Source organism: Dipodomys ordii, unplaced genomic scaffold (genome assembly GCF_000151885.1).
Source record: "Dipodomys ordii isolate 6190 unplaced genomic scaffold, Dord_2.0 Scaffold106, whole genome shotgun sequence".
NCBI lineage: Eukaryota > Metazoa > Chordata > Mammalia > Rodentia > Heteromyidae > Dipodomys > Dipodomys ordii.
This window is the reverse complement of record NW_012267322.1, coordinates 1,903,980-1,919,411: the sequence shown is the minus strand read 5'-3', so window position 1 is coordinate 1,919,411 and position 15,432 is coordinate 1,903,980. Positions and strand designations below refer to the sequence as shown.

Genomic DNA, 15,432 nt, shown 5'->3' with positions numbered 1-15,432 from the left:
GCCATTTTCATATCATGTCAATAATAGTAATTAATTAATTCATCAAATTTTCTGGAACACCCATTATGTTTGGACATGCCTGGAAGCCAAAGAAAACCAAGCATGTGCTACGTTTTGAGGATCTAAGGACCAGGTGGTATTGTAAGCCCATAAAAAGTGGCTTCTAAGCCAGACACTGGTAGCTCATGCCTGTTATCCTAGCTAACTCAGGAAGCTGAGATCTGAGGGTCGAAGTTCGAAACCAGCCTAGGCAAGAAAGACTACAAGTAACCACCAAAAAGCCAGAAGTAGAGCTATGGCTCTCCTCCCCCCACCCCCTTTTCCTGGCAAAAAAAAAAAGTGGCCTCCAATGGGGCTACTGGAGGGTTGACCTAGGCCTTAGGTACAGGGACAAAAGGTGCACAGCATTTGGATGTCAGACAGCATATTCCCAGGGGTCCCCTGTGTGTGTCTCCAGGTGGAGGAGGTGCTGAGGTTCCTTGCGCTGGAGGGCAGCTGCTGCCAATGGGCAGAGAGGCAGGCTTGAGGAAGAGTCACCCAACACAAGCTGCCTTTGGAACAGGGGTTTGCTGAGGGTGTTTGACCTTGAGATACAAACCTGGGTCTGGGACTCTGGGATTGTGCAGGAGTGAGGGAGATTGTGTGAGAGGAGGAAAACAGAGCAAGCGGAGGGAGAATTCACTAAAGACAGGCCTCCACAGGCCTCCTAGCCTGACCCTTGAAGTTCCAGATGTTCCAGATGGGTGATTGGAGGGCCATGTAAAGAGAGGAATGTGTGCATGGGGACAGAACTGTGAGTCTGACTGGGGACTGAGGCTTCTTGTAAGATGCCTGTTGGGTGGGGTGCTCATTTTAGGGGTCATGACACCTCCATCAGAACTAATCAGCTAAGCCAGTCCTCTGATCAGGGAGAGCAGAACACCTTCTGAGATCCTGGTCATTGTTACCTGCTATAGTCATTCCCTAGCTTGCTGAATTGGTAGTCTTGGGCATTGTTTGGGTCCTGGAGTCAGATGGCTTGGCTGAAAATCTCCTTTAGGACCCAGCTGTGATGTGTCCTTTTTAGGCCTCTGTCTTCACCTGTAAAGCCAGAGGACACTAGTAGTGGTAATTAGCAATGGTAGTAACAATAGATAGAGTCATAGTAGGTACATGAAATAGGAACTCCATCCATCTCCAGAGCTTATGTCCCCTGGCACCAGGACCATCTTGGTTTTGCCCTGGCGCCAGGTCAGTGCCCAGCTCCCTCAGTTGTGAAATGTTGTGGCCCTTTGCCGTGTTGCCCTCTGAGGATGAAAGGTTCATAGCTCTTCCCATAATGATAACATACTATCTCTTTAAGTACTTGTTTGTTTGGTGCTAGTCCTGGTGCTTGAGCTCAGGGCCTGGGTGTGGTCCCTGAGTTATTTTGCTCAAGATTAATGCTCTACCATTTTAACCACAGCTCCATTTCTGGCTTCTTGGTGATTAATTGGAGATAAGAATCTCACCTGCCTGGGCTGGCTTTGAACCTCGATCTCAACCTCCTGAGTAGCTATGAGTTCAGGCCTAAGCCTGAACTCTGCCTGGTGGCAGAACTCATTTTTATGGAAATCTCTGAGGCATAGAACAATGAAGACATCTGCCTCATCCCCAGCTGCCAAAAGGCAAAGGTGGGATTTGAACCCAGGCATGTCATGTCTGGTGCCACAGACTACACGCTTTCTTCCCCAGTTAGTATGGAAGCCATTGCAGCTGCAAGAAATTAAGCTTTCCCTCTTGAGGAGGGTAGTGGGCAGGCAATGGAGGCAGTATGGCTAGCCTGGGTACCTGCTAACCTCCCTGGATGCACCCAGCCTAGACTACTTTCTCTTTTCCATTGTGCCCACGCCTGTGCTAGTGCGGTAAGCAATCCCTGATGGCCAGGGATTACTTCCCATCTCCAAAGCCTGGGGCTGATGGAGCTGCCCCTACCCTCTGTGCCCTGGAATCAGCACCCAGTACCACTCAGTTAAAGTCCCTACCATGTGAGGGTCACTGTCCGGAACACTGATTCCTAGAGCATCTCGGTGCCTCTGCTTTGGCAAAGAGGAGACTAAGGATTAGGTGCCGGTGGCTCATGCCTGGAGTCCTAGCTACTCAGGAGCCTGAGATTTGAGGATTGCAGTGATCAGCCAGCCCTGGCAAGAAAGTCCATGAGACTCCTAACTCCAATTAATCACTCTAAAATGCTGGAAGTACAGCTGTGGCTCAAATGATAAAGCACCAGCCTTGAATGAAAAAGCTCAGAGGTGTACCTAGGCCCTGAGTTCAAGCCTAGTACCAGCACAAAGCAAACAAACCAAAAAGAAAAAAAAGACAAAAAAAGGAAAAGAGAATAGAGGCTCAAAAAGGTAAAGCTACATATATCTAAGAGTCCAAGGACCACAGTTGTGGGGCAGTACAGGGATTGAAGCCGTGAGGGCTCTCCCCCACCCCCTTCTTCTGTCTGCCCCAGGCTTTGTGCTGGGGGAGCTTAGCTGGAAATCACCTCTCTGCCTGCCCCTCAACCCAGGCAGATGGGCCCATTGCAGACAAGAGCCAGACAAAAGCTCAGATACCTTTCCAGCCCAGCAGCACCCCTGGGGCTTTGCCCCCTGCCTGGGCACGCCTAGGGGCAGGGGCCCAGCTGTCGGCTCACCCTCCCCCACTCCCCCAGGACTTGCTCTTGTCAGAGCAGACTCTGGGGGCTGCACAGGGGCTTGGGGGCTGGCAGGCTGGGACCCTCGGGAGTGTATCCATAGCAACTAGCTCTCAGAGGACTGGGTTCCTGTGGGGCCAAGGATGCTGTCGGCTGGAACAGGAAGCGTGGAAGCTTCCACCTCCCCCATCTATGGATAATAACAACCTTGCCCACCCCAAGGGCAGGCCCTGGCCCTCCAGGGCCTTGAGGCACTTTCAGTGCTGGGGTGGGGGTGGGGGCCTGAGTGTTCTACCCTGTTTTATAGCCAAGTGAAGGGGTTTCTAGGCTGAAGGGTAGGCTTATGTCCAGGTCAAACTGGCTTTCTGTTACCCAGACTTAGAACTGTCCAGGGGTCTTTGGAACCCGGAGCTGAGGATGGCGTCTCAGATAGCAAGTGCCAGAGGGATTCTGCTGGGCATAGGGCCCCAGTCCTTCGAGACCTCTTAGAACTCCACTTTCTCTACCTCTCTAATGTGGCAAAGTTGCCTGCACTAGGACTGCAACCATGGAAACTCAGTATCTCTGGCCCTCCCCTTCTCTCTCTCTCTCCCTCTCTAAAGGTGCTGGTCTTCCCTGTCCTACCTCAGTTTTTCTCTGGGGGCCTCTTTCTGTTCTAAGGCTGCTGGGCTGTGGGGAGAGGCCGTCTCTGGCCACAGGCCTCAGACTTTAGCTTTGGTGCTCTTGAGCTAGGCCCCAAGGATGGGCCTTCTGACAGAGGAAGCACTTTGAATGCCAAGTTCCACCTTTCTGTAATTGTTTCCTGGTGGGGCTGAAGCTCCGAGGGAGAGAAGGTCTCTGGGGGCATAGAGACCCTGTAGATGTTGGAGTGAGGAGGGGGGCTAAGTGTGGAGGTGTCTGTGCTAGTGAGTCTGCGTGTGTGTGTGTGTGTGTGCATGTGCACCTACATACTAATGTACACTCATGCATCATGTGTATTGGGTGGTTGGTTCCTGCACTTTTGTCAGAGGTTCCTGGGCCTCTAGGGTTTGGGTGTCAGGGTTCTAGTGAGAGTGGAAGGTCTGTGTGTCTCTAGAGACGAGTCTGGATAGGTCCACCTGTGCTCCCCAGGGGATCTGTGAGAATGTTTCCACTTCTCGGGGCCTGTTTCACATTAGACAGGTTGCATGTTATTCTCCTAGGTTATAAGGAGAAGACTGGAGTATGTGCAGGGATTGTGGCTCTACGAGAGTACTGCATGTAAATGCAACTATGTGTGCTGGCACATCTGTGTATATGTCCATGAGTGTGTGCATGTTCAAGTATGTAAGAGTGTGTGTGTGTGTGTTGCCAGCAGTTCCTTGGGCCCTTCCCTTGGGAATGTCCTGGAACCTGTTCCCCCACCAGGAAGGACGGCATTATCTGTCTGTGCCGTTTCTGGCATATGGCAGAAGGGCATTTGGGGGAGCCTCTCTTCCTTTCTCCTTGGTGAGTTTTGTTTTGTTTTTCCAGGTCCTGGTGCTTAAAACTCATGGCCTGGGAGCTATCCTTGAGCTTTCGTGCTCAAAGCTAGCTCTCTACCATTCAAGCGCTAATTCCTTCCAGCTTTTTGTGGTTAATTGGAGAAAAGTGTCTCATAGACTGTTTCTGCCTGGGCTGGCTTTGAACTGTGATCCTCTGATCTCAGCCTCCTGTGTAGCTGGGATTACAGGCGTGAGCCACCACTTCCTTGGCCTGTGGTGACTTCTTTTGCAAAGGCAGCAAGACCACATCATCCACCTGCCTGTCCTGAGAGGGTCAACTAAACGTTTTGATCATGGATGGTTGCTTACTCTCATCCCAGTCAGCCATGGCCATGGCCTTCAGAGGCTTCTGCCCCACAGATCCTTGGAGTCTTGGCAGCCTGTCCAGCAGGCTTCTCTTGGACTTTCCTGAAGTGGAGCTGGCCAGGATGAAGTCATTCTTATTCATTCATGCATTCAAGCAGCCAGGACTCTTTTACCTGTAAGGCAGAATGAATGATTCTCACAGTGCAGAAACTCAAGGTGGCTCCTCTCCGTTAGAATGAGCGTGGAGTGGAGCCCTGACAAGTCCCATGGGGCTGTGTCCCCTCGGAAGATAGGAGTCTTTTTCAGTCAGCTTGTGTCCCAACTATCTCCCTATAGGTTGGGAGGTGTGCCTCCTGAGCCCTGCCTCTACACCACCTTCTCAGTTTCACTCTGTTCTCCTAGGGCCTTTTCTTTTTAGCTTCTGTTTCTGGGGCCAGTGGTCTGTAATGGGACACACTGAATCCTTCGGTTCTCCTGAAACATGGGGGAAAGGCCTCCTGTGGAGCCCAAGCAGGAACCCTAGCCTGGAGCCGGAAGCTCCCAACACTAGTGTTTCCAATTGTTTCATTCATTAGTCAATCCACGTATTCATGAGCTCAATAAGAATTTTCTTGATACCAATTATAAAGTTATAAAGATATACTTTTGTAACCCTAGCATTCAGGAAGCTGAGAAAGAAGGGTAATGAGTCCCAAGCCAGTCTGGACTATATAGTGAAACTCTGTCTCAAAAACAACAAAGCTAGGCACTGGTGGCTCACAGCTGTTATCCTAGCTACTCAGGAGGCTGAGATCTGAGGATCACAGTTCTAAGCCAGCCTGGCTGGACAGACAAATCTGGGACATTCTCATCTCTAATTAACTAGCTCGAAGCTGGAAGTAGAGCTGTTCAGCTCAAGTGGTAGAGTTCCAGCCCTGACTGAAAAATCAAGGGAGAACTTGAGGCCTTGAGTTTAAGCCCTAGACAAAAGACAAATGAATTAATTAAATAAATACAGAGCAAAACAAATAATCAAAGTTGACTGCTGCTTAGGCAGTATTCACTGCTTGTAGGCTCTAAGGTGGTAGAAACCCAGAATATTTAAAGTTGTATAGTTCTCTCTGTTTCTTCAGCCTGAGCAGAGTAATGAAAAGTCAATCACATACTCAACAGATCCTTCTTGTATTTTGGCCTTTACTGGCTGTGTCTCCCAAGGGTAGACACCAAATCCTCCTGTCCTCTGTTTGGCTACTCAGGGTGCAGTGTGGGAGCAGACAAGTCAATCAACCACAGCATAGTGGTGCATCCACTACCCAAGTGCTTTAGTGTGAGCTGAGGTGAGTAGATGAGGGAGGGACTGAACTCACCCTGAGGTGGAAGGAAGAGACTTCTCAAAACATTGGCCAAGAGAGGGTGTCCAGGGGAGGAAGCAGCAAGGACTCAGGGAACTATGGGCAGAGGTGGGGCCCAGGTGGGATCTGAGACTGCCCAGCTTTCTGGTGACTTGTCCTAGTGCATGATTTAGGTTTGGACCTAGGCCCTTGCCTAGGAATCACTAGTCCTACTCCCTCTTCAGAGCTAAGAGAGGCCCTGTCCTCCAAGAAGCCAAAGCTTTCATTGGACAACTTGCATATGTTGTGTTCCAACACTGCCCTTTATCCTTCAGGAGGAAAGGAATACCACAGTCTTCCTTCCAGACAGGACACACCAGCTCTGCCTCCAGGCAGCAGGTTTCATAGCTCCTCAGGTTTAGTTGTAAGAATAAGGTTCACGCTTTACACGTCTTCAAAAAGTTGTGATACTCGTTCTGATTTTCATTTTCCTAGCCCCATCTCCAAAGGCAGCTGATGTAGTCCTTACATATGGAAACAGATATGAATCACCTCCACAGCCACTCTCAATGCCAGAGTTGTCAAGAGCAGTGTCCCTGCTGCTCAGCCCATCTGGTTCTTGGGTGGGTCAGTGGTTGAGGAGGTTATTGGGTGGGTAGAAAAGTGAATGGATGGTGGATGGATAGGTAGATGGGTAGGATGATGGGTGGACTGATGTGTAGGTAGTTCTCTGGGTGAATGGGTAGATAGACAGATGATGCATGTATACATAGATGGACATATAGGTAGGCAGGGGATAGGTAAGGAGATAGGGTGATGGATGGGTAGATGAAAGATGGGTAGATTGGTGAATGGGTAGATATACGTGTAGATAGATGGGCAGCTGGCTTTATTTATCCTAATAAGGTTGACCTTGGGTTATGACAAGAGAAGTTACTCCTCTTGAATATCCCCTGTGTTCCTTCCCCAGGCTGGTGGAGTTTGATGGACAGGAAATTGAGAAGGGAATAGCTTAGAGGTACCATTCTGGGAAGTCTTGAGCTAGGCTGTTGAGAAACTTTTGATTTCTGCTTTTGCCTGCCTCTCAACTCTCTAACTCTTTTCTTTTTGGTTTCCAAATAGAAAAAGACATACCAGTGCATCAAGTGCCAGATGACCTTCGAGAACGAGAGAGAGATTCAAATCCATGTTGCCAACCATATGATTGGTAAGATCTCAGCTCCCCACGCCCCACTCTGCCATGCGGGAGCCCCTCATCATGCTTTGAAATGTACACTTCTAATCATCGTCATTTCCTGGCTTTTAGGACAGAGGACAGTCATCACTGCTGTTTCTGGGAGTCAAGATGGCAGGGTAGAGTCCCGTATCCACTGAGCCTTCTTGTCGAAGCCTCACTCACATTACGATCGAACTTTTGACAATCGCCTCCATTTCCCGGCATAAATTTCCCTCCATTTCTAAAACGGAGTGCTTTTCAGTTGCCAAGCACTCAGGGGCAATTATGCTTCAATTTTGTATGTCATGACATTGAATAGACATAACTGCTCGTATTTCCCACTCAGTGTGGTGAATTCCTCAGGCACATTGTCAAAACAGAACACTTACAAAGTTATTCCCATCCTTTTTCCTATTCCCCTTCAAGTGGATTTGGATTTGGAAAATGCAGTTTTTCTAGAAGGGGAGCTTTCAAAAACCTACGTTGCTCACTTGGGAGGTTGTAGATTTTTACCCATCTTGGCAGGTAGATGTGGGGATTGCCTTGGCTGGAAGCAAGGCATTTGTTCTGGTGTGGGACTGGGCTGAAGGGCTTAAAGGACAGGGTGGCCCAGGGAGTGAGATGTGGTGTCTATATTTGGCACTCAGGGCCTCAGAGAGCTTTGGGAATCCTTGTATTAATGGTACAGCTTGGATCTTGTGTCTGAGCAGTTAGGTTTAGTGGCTGGTGGAGCATCCTGAAATATTTTACTTCTTCTTTTCTTTTTTCTTTTCTCTCTCTCTTTTTTTTTTTTCTGGTCAGTTATGGGGCCTGAACTCTGGGCCTGGCCCCAGTCCCTCAGCTCTTCAGCTCAAGGCTAGCTCTCTACCACTTGAGTCACAGCACCACTTCCAGCTTTTTCTGCTTATGTGGTGCTGAGGAATCGAACCCAGGGCCTCAGGCATGCAAGGCAAGCACTCTACCACTGAGCTACCTTTCTAGCAACTCTTCATTTCCTTTTTCTTTTCTTTCTTTCTTTCTTTTTTCTTTTCTTTCTTTCTTTCTTTCTTTCTTTCTTTCTTTCTTTCTTTCTTTCTTTCTTTCTTTCTTTCTTTCTTTCTTTCTTTCTTTTTCTTTTTTGGTCAGTCATTGGCGCTTGAACTCAGGGCTTGGGTGCTGTTCTTGAGCTCTTTTGTTCAAAACTAGCACTCTACCACTGTGAGCCACAGTGCCACTTCCAGTTTTCTGGTAGTTAATTGGAGATGAGTCTTACAGACTTTCCTGCAGGGGCTGTCTTTAAACTATGATCCTCAGATCTCCGCCTCCTGAGTAGCTTGTATTACAGGTGTGAGACACCAGCACCCATTCACCTCTACTTTTCTTCTAGCTTCTTTTCACTGTTGTGTTTGTAGCAGCCATATTATCAGAGAACTCTCTAGCAAAGCTTCTCATGGTATTAATTGAAGAACTGCATGCACATGTAGAACTTGGTGAGTCTCACCTGAGCACACTTGTATAACTAGCAACGACATCAAGAGGGCAGACTGCTCATCAGCGTTCTGATTCCTTTGGTCTTTTCTGCACCTTTCCTTAACGAAGTCCCCATCCTGATGTCCAAGAGCACGGGTTGGTTTTTTTGCCTGATTTGTGCTTTATATGAATTAATCACATAGTTGTCATTTAGTGGTATCTGGCACCTATGACTACCTATAGTTGGAGTTTATTCCTTCTCGTTGGTGTATAATATTCCATCATGGGAATATTTGTCTGACTCCATGGGCCCATTTTGTAGTTATTTCAAACAGTATGTATCATATCTGTTGCTGAGCATACATATATAATCTTCTGGGCATGAAGGAATGTTACATATTTATAGCTAATATATCCTATTTGGGCTGTACATATCTAGTGGGAATACAGGGAGAAGTGGAATTTCTGAATCCTAGGCTCTGGGAGGTTCACGTTGAGTAGGTACTGACAAATTCTCTAAGTGCTCCCCCACCCCCACCCCAGAGCTGTGCATCTTTATTCCACATTAAAGGAGCGAGTGAAAGCCCCCTCATTAATGAAGCTGCTTGCGAAATGAGTGCAAGTTCCTGGTCTGCATTCAGCTGCAGTACTGCCCCCTTCAGTGTGGACAGGACCTAGCATCCTCTTTGCCTGATCCCCTTCAGGTGCTGGACCGTGGGCACCCGTGTGTGTGTGTGTGTGTGTGTGTGTGCACATGTGCGTGCGTGTGTGTGTGTACGTGCATGTGTGTGTGTGTGTGTGTGTGGCAGGCTCACCTGGCTGCTAGGGGAGAGCATGATGAGCCCAGGAGGGGCAGGTAGGACCCTGGGAGCCTGGCCTGACAGGGAGATTGGTGGCTTTTTAATTTCCTCTGTCTGAAAGCCCCCTGCTGAAGTATAAGAAGGAAAGCTACTCTGTCAGTCACCGGCTGCTGAGAACCCTTTCTTGGGAGTGTCAGGAAGGTGAAGATGAAGATATCTCCAAATGTTTGCTTTTGTAGCAGGTGGTGATATGCGCTCCTGTTTGTAAGCATGAAGGGTGAGAGCCGGCTAATTGGACCACAGTGATTTCAAAGGTGCTCCCCCCTCCCTTCTATTTTCCACCTTTCCTTTGTGCACAGCCTGGAAGCTGTGTGTCCTCAGGCAGAAGGCAAAGGGGAGGCTCTAAAATGGAGTTACAGAATGTGAAAGGAAGGTTGGACGGGTATTGGGCCTTTGTGTTGAGACAAGGGCTGCGCTTCCGGTCTGGCTGCTGGCTGGGGCTCCTTACCCAGGGCTGCCTGCGGTGCTGTGGGCTAGCCCGCTTCCCAGGGCCACTTGGGGCTAGGGTTCCTGCAGCAAAAGCGCAGAGATTCCTGGGTGGTGCCACTCAGCCTCACCTGCCTCTCACCCCAGGCCATCAAAGACCATCACCAGCGCAGGTAGATGACTTGTGGAGGGCTGCTGTGGTCCAGGGTGAGAAAGACACGGTCCCTGCTCTCCAAGTTCCCACAGCACCCCATCAGAGTTCAGACAAGAATGCTAACAGAGGTCACTCACCCAGCCCTGTGACATGCCAGGCAGTTTATGCCATGGCTAGTACCCTTGTATAGGGTTTGGTGACTTACATAAGTTGTCTAGCCAGCAAGTAGCAAAGGCAGGTAGAAGTTAGAAGGTGGTAGAAGAGGCCCTGGGTGAAGGGCAGTGTGTTCCTAGGAGGGGCAGTGTGGAGCGAGAGGGATGCTGATGGGCATCCAGCTAAGCTTGGATGCTGATGGCTCCCAGAACAGGTAGTTCCATCAAAAAGGGCCTGAATATTGAAGAATGAAGAAGACTTTTCTCTGGGCTAGGAGGCTGAGAACTGTGAATTGTGGTTCGAAGCCAGCCCAAGCAAAAAATGTCTATGAGACTCTTACCTTCAATTAACCACAAATACCAGAAGTAGGGCTGTGGCTTAGGTGGTAGAGTGCTACCCTTGAGCACAAAGAGCTCAGAAGCAGCACCCAGGCCCAGAGTTCAAGCCTCATGTCCGACAAAAAAGGAAGAGGGCTAGGCACAGGAGGGGAGGTCTCACCGTATGTTAGGTGGTGGGGAGCAGACAGTCTGAGGAAGATCATGGGCGAGCTCAGGGCAGGAGCAGAGGTGAGTGCTGTAGATGGGGTAATATCCTGGGCAAAGAGAATGAATTTGGACCTGGGCCACCAAGGGCCTGGGTTGCCAAATAAAGGGGTTTTGGAGTGAACTTCACCCTTTAGGCCAGGATTCCCCTTTTGCACAAGTCAGCTCATGGCAAATGACAGCCTGCAGTGGCTGCTCCCTGGGGCCCAGGCGAGAGTTCCCAGGCTCCCCACCCCCCCAACCCCCAGCCCCACTGTGTCACACAGGGCCGCTGGCTTATTTGTGTCCCCAGCTTGATCCCTAGAGGTTTCTGGGTATACAGCCTGGAGCTAGGACACTAGGGAGCTATTGAAGGTTTTGGAGCAGGGTTGTGGCCTGAGCTGTGCTGAGTACTGGAGGAGAATGAATTTGCAGTGATTGGGGTGGGTGGAGTGGGAGGCGGGGGGGATGGAAGAGAACCAGAGAACAGGTCTTGCTTGATCAGATCCAGAGCTATGGAGCCCACGGAGGGGGGAGAGAAGGGACAAGGGAGGCGCACAGACTTGTGGCTGGGCTGTGTGCTGGCACAGGCAGTCCAGGGGCATGGCTTGCATTGAGCTCTGCAGTCCCAGTCAATCTGCTGGGCCCAGTGTCCCTGTGGACAGCTTCTTTGGCTAAATGGAGGCGTTCAGAGTGGCCGGCTGGAGCTGGCCCTGGTTTCCCTTAGCGGCACCACAGGGACAGTCGGGTGCATGTGGTCCTGTTCAGATCATAAACTTGGGGCACTTGGGAGAGGGTCTGAGGCTGGTCTCCTGGGGATCCAGGCTGCCGGAGACCACCCCCGGGGCTCATAAACTGGTCTTTTTCTAGAGGAGCCTATGTGCAGCACTGCAGCCTAGACCCTGGGAGTTAGGATGATGCAGGTCCCCGTCTCCTTGGAAACATTCCCTGGCACCTCTCATCTTGGGAGGGAGTGATTTGGATCTGCTAGAAAGGCAAGGGTCTTTGGAAACCTTTTGAGCAATGTGATCGCCTTTGAAATCCCTCCTCCCCCCAGGGACTGAGGTCCTTCCCTGGGCCTCCCCCAGCCTTTGAAATATCCTTCCACCTCCCCTCCCCCACAGAAACCCAGAGACAGTGAACAGCTCAGTGCTGTGGCCTCCTGCTGGGATGACCTGGCTCTGCCCAGCCACCCCTTCCCCACCTCTCTCTGTCCCCCAAGTCCGTGGGAAATCAGCTCTCCAGAGCCAGGAGATTTGTAGGAGGCCTGGGCAGTGGCAGTTTGCCCCCTGGTGGGAAGGGAGGATTGTGGGTCTTCAAGTACCTGTGAGGTGTGCTGCCTGATCAGTGTACACCCCACCCCTCCCACCCCCCAACAGGACCTGAACCTGGAGCCCTGGGGTACTTGGGATCTGCAGGATGTGTGTCCTTGAGGTGCTTTGAGATGGGGATGCTGAATAAGGGGTGGCTGGATGAGGGCTTTGAGCTAACAAGCTTCCTGAGACCTGGGGTGGCAGGTGGTGATGGTGGTGGTGAGTCAGCCTCTGGGCCCCTGGACATCCTTGATTGGTGCCTCATTTGCTCCCTGAGGAGGATGAGGTTGGGAAGGGACGTTGTCCTCAGGGCATCCAGCAGGACCCTTTGCTCTGAGAGTTTTTGTCCCCTGTCCCTGGGTGCCTCTCAGAACTGAGCTTTGCTGTGGCGAGCCAAGAACTGTGAAGGGAGTAGACATTTATTTGGAGTCTGATCCTCCTGCTTCCCAAGCAGGCCTTGTGCTCTTTCTGCACTTTGAATGGGAAGGATAGAGAGAGAGAGAGAGAAGGAGACAGGGACAGAGAAAGGGAGTGAGGGATGGGGGAGCTGTCAGAGAGAGAGAGAGAGAGAGAGAGAGAGAGACATGTGAGACAGAGGGAGGGGGAGACAGGCAGAAATCTGCTCTCCTTTCCCAATCTTTCATCCCAGAAAATGCCCCAGGCTGCCTGGCAGACCTGTAGTTTTTGTTGGGAGAGGAATGGCTTGTCCAAGGGAGAGGTCTGGAGAGGAAGAGTTATGGTCTCTTCCCACACCGAACACCTTCAGATCTAACCTGAAAGTGACGTGAAAGGGAAGAGGAAAGGGTGCTCTCACCTCCTGGCCTGTAGCTCATGGGCTGGAAGCCTGTGTCAGGCTCTTGAATGGTGCTTTTGATTTTGCTAACACTAGGCCCAAACATCTATCCAACCCTCATAGGTGATATCAATCTCCCCCACTTCTGAAGCTGAAATAGGGTCTGCAATCTAATGCTTTTCTTCCCCCTTCTTCCTCCCCAACTGTCCAAGGCATCCCCAATATCCTTCACCGGTGAGATAACCTGCTAGAGGGGCTTAAGGCCCTTGATTTGGGGGTCTCCTCCTCTCACCCAGTGTGGGTGCAACACTTTGGGCCCCTGAGCTTTAAATCTTCCTGTTTGTTTTGAGGCAGGGTCTCATTTTGTAGCCCAGGCTGATCTTGAGCTTGATGATGTTCTTGCCTTTGCATCTCAAGTACAAGGATTATAGACATGCACCACTATGCCTGACTTCCATGTTCTGAGTTTTACATAGTGGATGATGTCTCATTTTTCTGACTTTCTCTTGCGTGCATGTCTTAAAGATGGGAACACTCTCTGTGGTTGGTGTTTCCACTAATGGAAATCTGTGAAGTCTGGAATGTGATTAGATTCAAATACTGCTGCTGGGCTCTGGGAAGAGCATCGTTGCGGCGAACGCCTTCTCGGCCAGCGAGGAAGAACGACCACCACACCAGGAGTCTTCTCAGATCACGCTTTATTGGAGAGCCTTTGAATTGATGGGAGAGCTTGAACGCGAGAGAGCGTGTACCCAAAGCATGGCTGTTTATATAGGGAATAGGAACCGTTTTTCCCATTGGTCGTCTGCCTTTCGCCGTCACCAGGTGCCACGGGATTGGCTAGGGACTCTACCTGGCTCGCGCATGCGCAAAGCCCAGGACCCACCGTCCTGCCAAGCACTGCCTAATAGGGAGTTACCTCAAAACTGCAAGGAAGTGGGCGGCGCCTTCGCGCCGGCTCCCCACACATCGTGAGTCAGGCATGTCACTCCATGGGTGCTTCCTAGGGGAGGCCAAACCTGGTCCTCTCCAAGTGGAGGATGGGAAGCAAGGAGACAAGAAATCCTAGCCAGAGAAAGTGGGACAGGCCAGTCATAGATCAGACAGGCCTGCCTGAGATGCATAAGCAAAAGTCCTCTTAGATCTGCTTCTGACTAGGCGTATGAGGAGATGGAAGGCATCAAAGGCCCTGTGACCCGTGCTGGCCCCTGACAGTCTTCTCTGGCATGGGTACCCAATAAGTATCAGCCTGGACCCTAGCTCTGTCTCCCATCCTTATGAGTTCTAGGGGCTTAGTAGGAAGGAAGTGCCAGGCTTTCTACAAGAATTGGTCTCTCTTACAGCTGACCAGCCTCACAGGGGTCCTACCTGGTGCTCTCCCAGCTGGGGCAGTGCAAAAGTGAGGCACTGTGCTATTTTTCATAAAGGGGTTAGGCATCCACACATTTGGGTATCTACCTGGGTCCTGGAGCCAATCCTCGTGGAGATCAAGGGTCAACTCTATTTATACCCTCTTCACAGTCCCTGTGCTTCAAGCCAGTCAGTTTGCAAAGAACTATGGTGCACTTCCCCCAATCCCTTCTTTCCTGCTCTGCATGGTTGTTGAAGATTTTTAGCTTAAAGAAGAATGAATTTTGTTTTGAGTTAGTTGTATAAGCACATGGTGCTTCACAGAGAAAGCTCCTGTGTGGTTTACTCAGTTTCCCTGAATGATAATGTTTTGCAAAACTAGGGTCCAGTATCCTAACCAGGACAGCAACACCGATTCAGTCAAGTTGCAGGATATTCTCACTGATAGGAGACTTCTCAAATTGCTCTTCTATAGTGAAACCACTTCCTGTCCCATCTGTTCCCTCCTTAACCTTGGAAACCACTAATCTGTTCTCCATTTCTAGAGTTTTGTCATTTCAAGAAAGTTCCATAAATGGTTGTGCATACGTTTTCACTGTCTTCAGTTTAAATGCCCAAGAGTGCAATAATTGGGCCTGTACTACTTGCATCTTTGACGTTTTAAGAAACCGACAAACTGTTTTCCAGAGCTCTGATTTCTGCAGTGCAGCAGAGGTCAGTGTCTCTGTGTCCTCGCCAACATTTGCTTTGTCCCTGTGTTTTGTTTTCACCACCCTGATAGGTGAGCAGTGCTAGCTCATTGTAGTTTGAATTTCCATTTCCCAGATGCCTAATGATGAGGAAACATCTTTTCCTGGCTTATTTGCCATCTGTTTATCCTTTGATGGAATGCCTCTTCCTGTCTTGTGTCCTTTTTTTTCTAATTGGATTATTTGCTTCTTTCACATTGAGTTTTGAGTGTTCTTTACATATTCTTGACATGTGGTTTGCACATATTTTTTCCCCAGCCCATAGCTTGTCATTTTATCTTAGCAGAATCTTTTACAAAGCAAAGCTTAAAATTTTTATTAAGTCCAATTTATTAAATATTCCTTTTAAGAATTGTGTCTTTACTGCCAAAGGTAAGAACTCTTTGCTTAGCCCAGATTCCACAGAATTTTCTCTTTTACTTTTCCCCCCAAAAGTGTAATAGTTTTATGTTTCCTATTTTAGTCCATGATCCATTTTGAGTTAATTCTTATGTAAGGTGTGAGATTTTAGGTTGAGGGCTGTGTGTTTGTTTTTTGGTGTGCTTCTGTGTGTATGCGTGTGCGTGTGTGTGTGTGTGTGTGTGTGTGTGCATAAATATGTCTATGGATGTCTAATTGCTCCTGTATCATTTATGGAAAAGACCTACATTGATACCTACATTGATCTTTTC

The 15,432-nt window shown here is 49.6% G+C and overlaps 1 protein-coding gene across 3 annotated transcripts in view; it reads left to right on the top strand.

Moving 5' to 3' along the window:
- Positions 1 to 15,432, top strand: part of Znf423 (zinc finger protein 423) — a 325,283-nt gene that overhangs the window by 200,269 nt on the left and 109,582 nt on the right. For all 3 annotated transcript variants that reach the window (XM_013027900.1, XM_013027901.1, XM_013027902.1), the window contains one exon: positions 6,900 to 6,984. In XM_013027900.1, the coding sequence (XP_012883354.1) occupies positions 6,900 to 6,984 (85 nt within the window). The remainder of the gene's footprint in view (positions 1 to 6,899; positions 6,985 to 15,432) is intronic.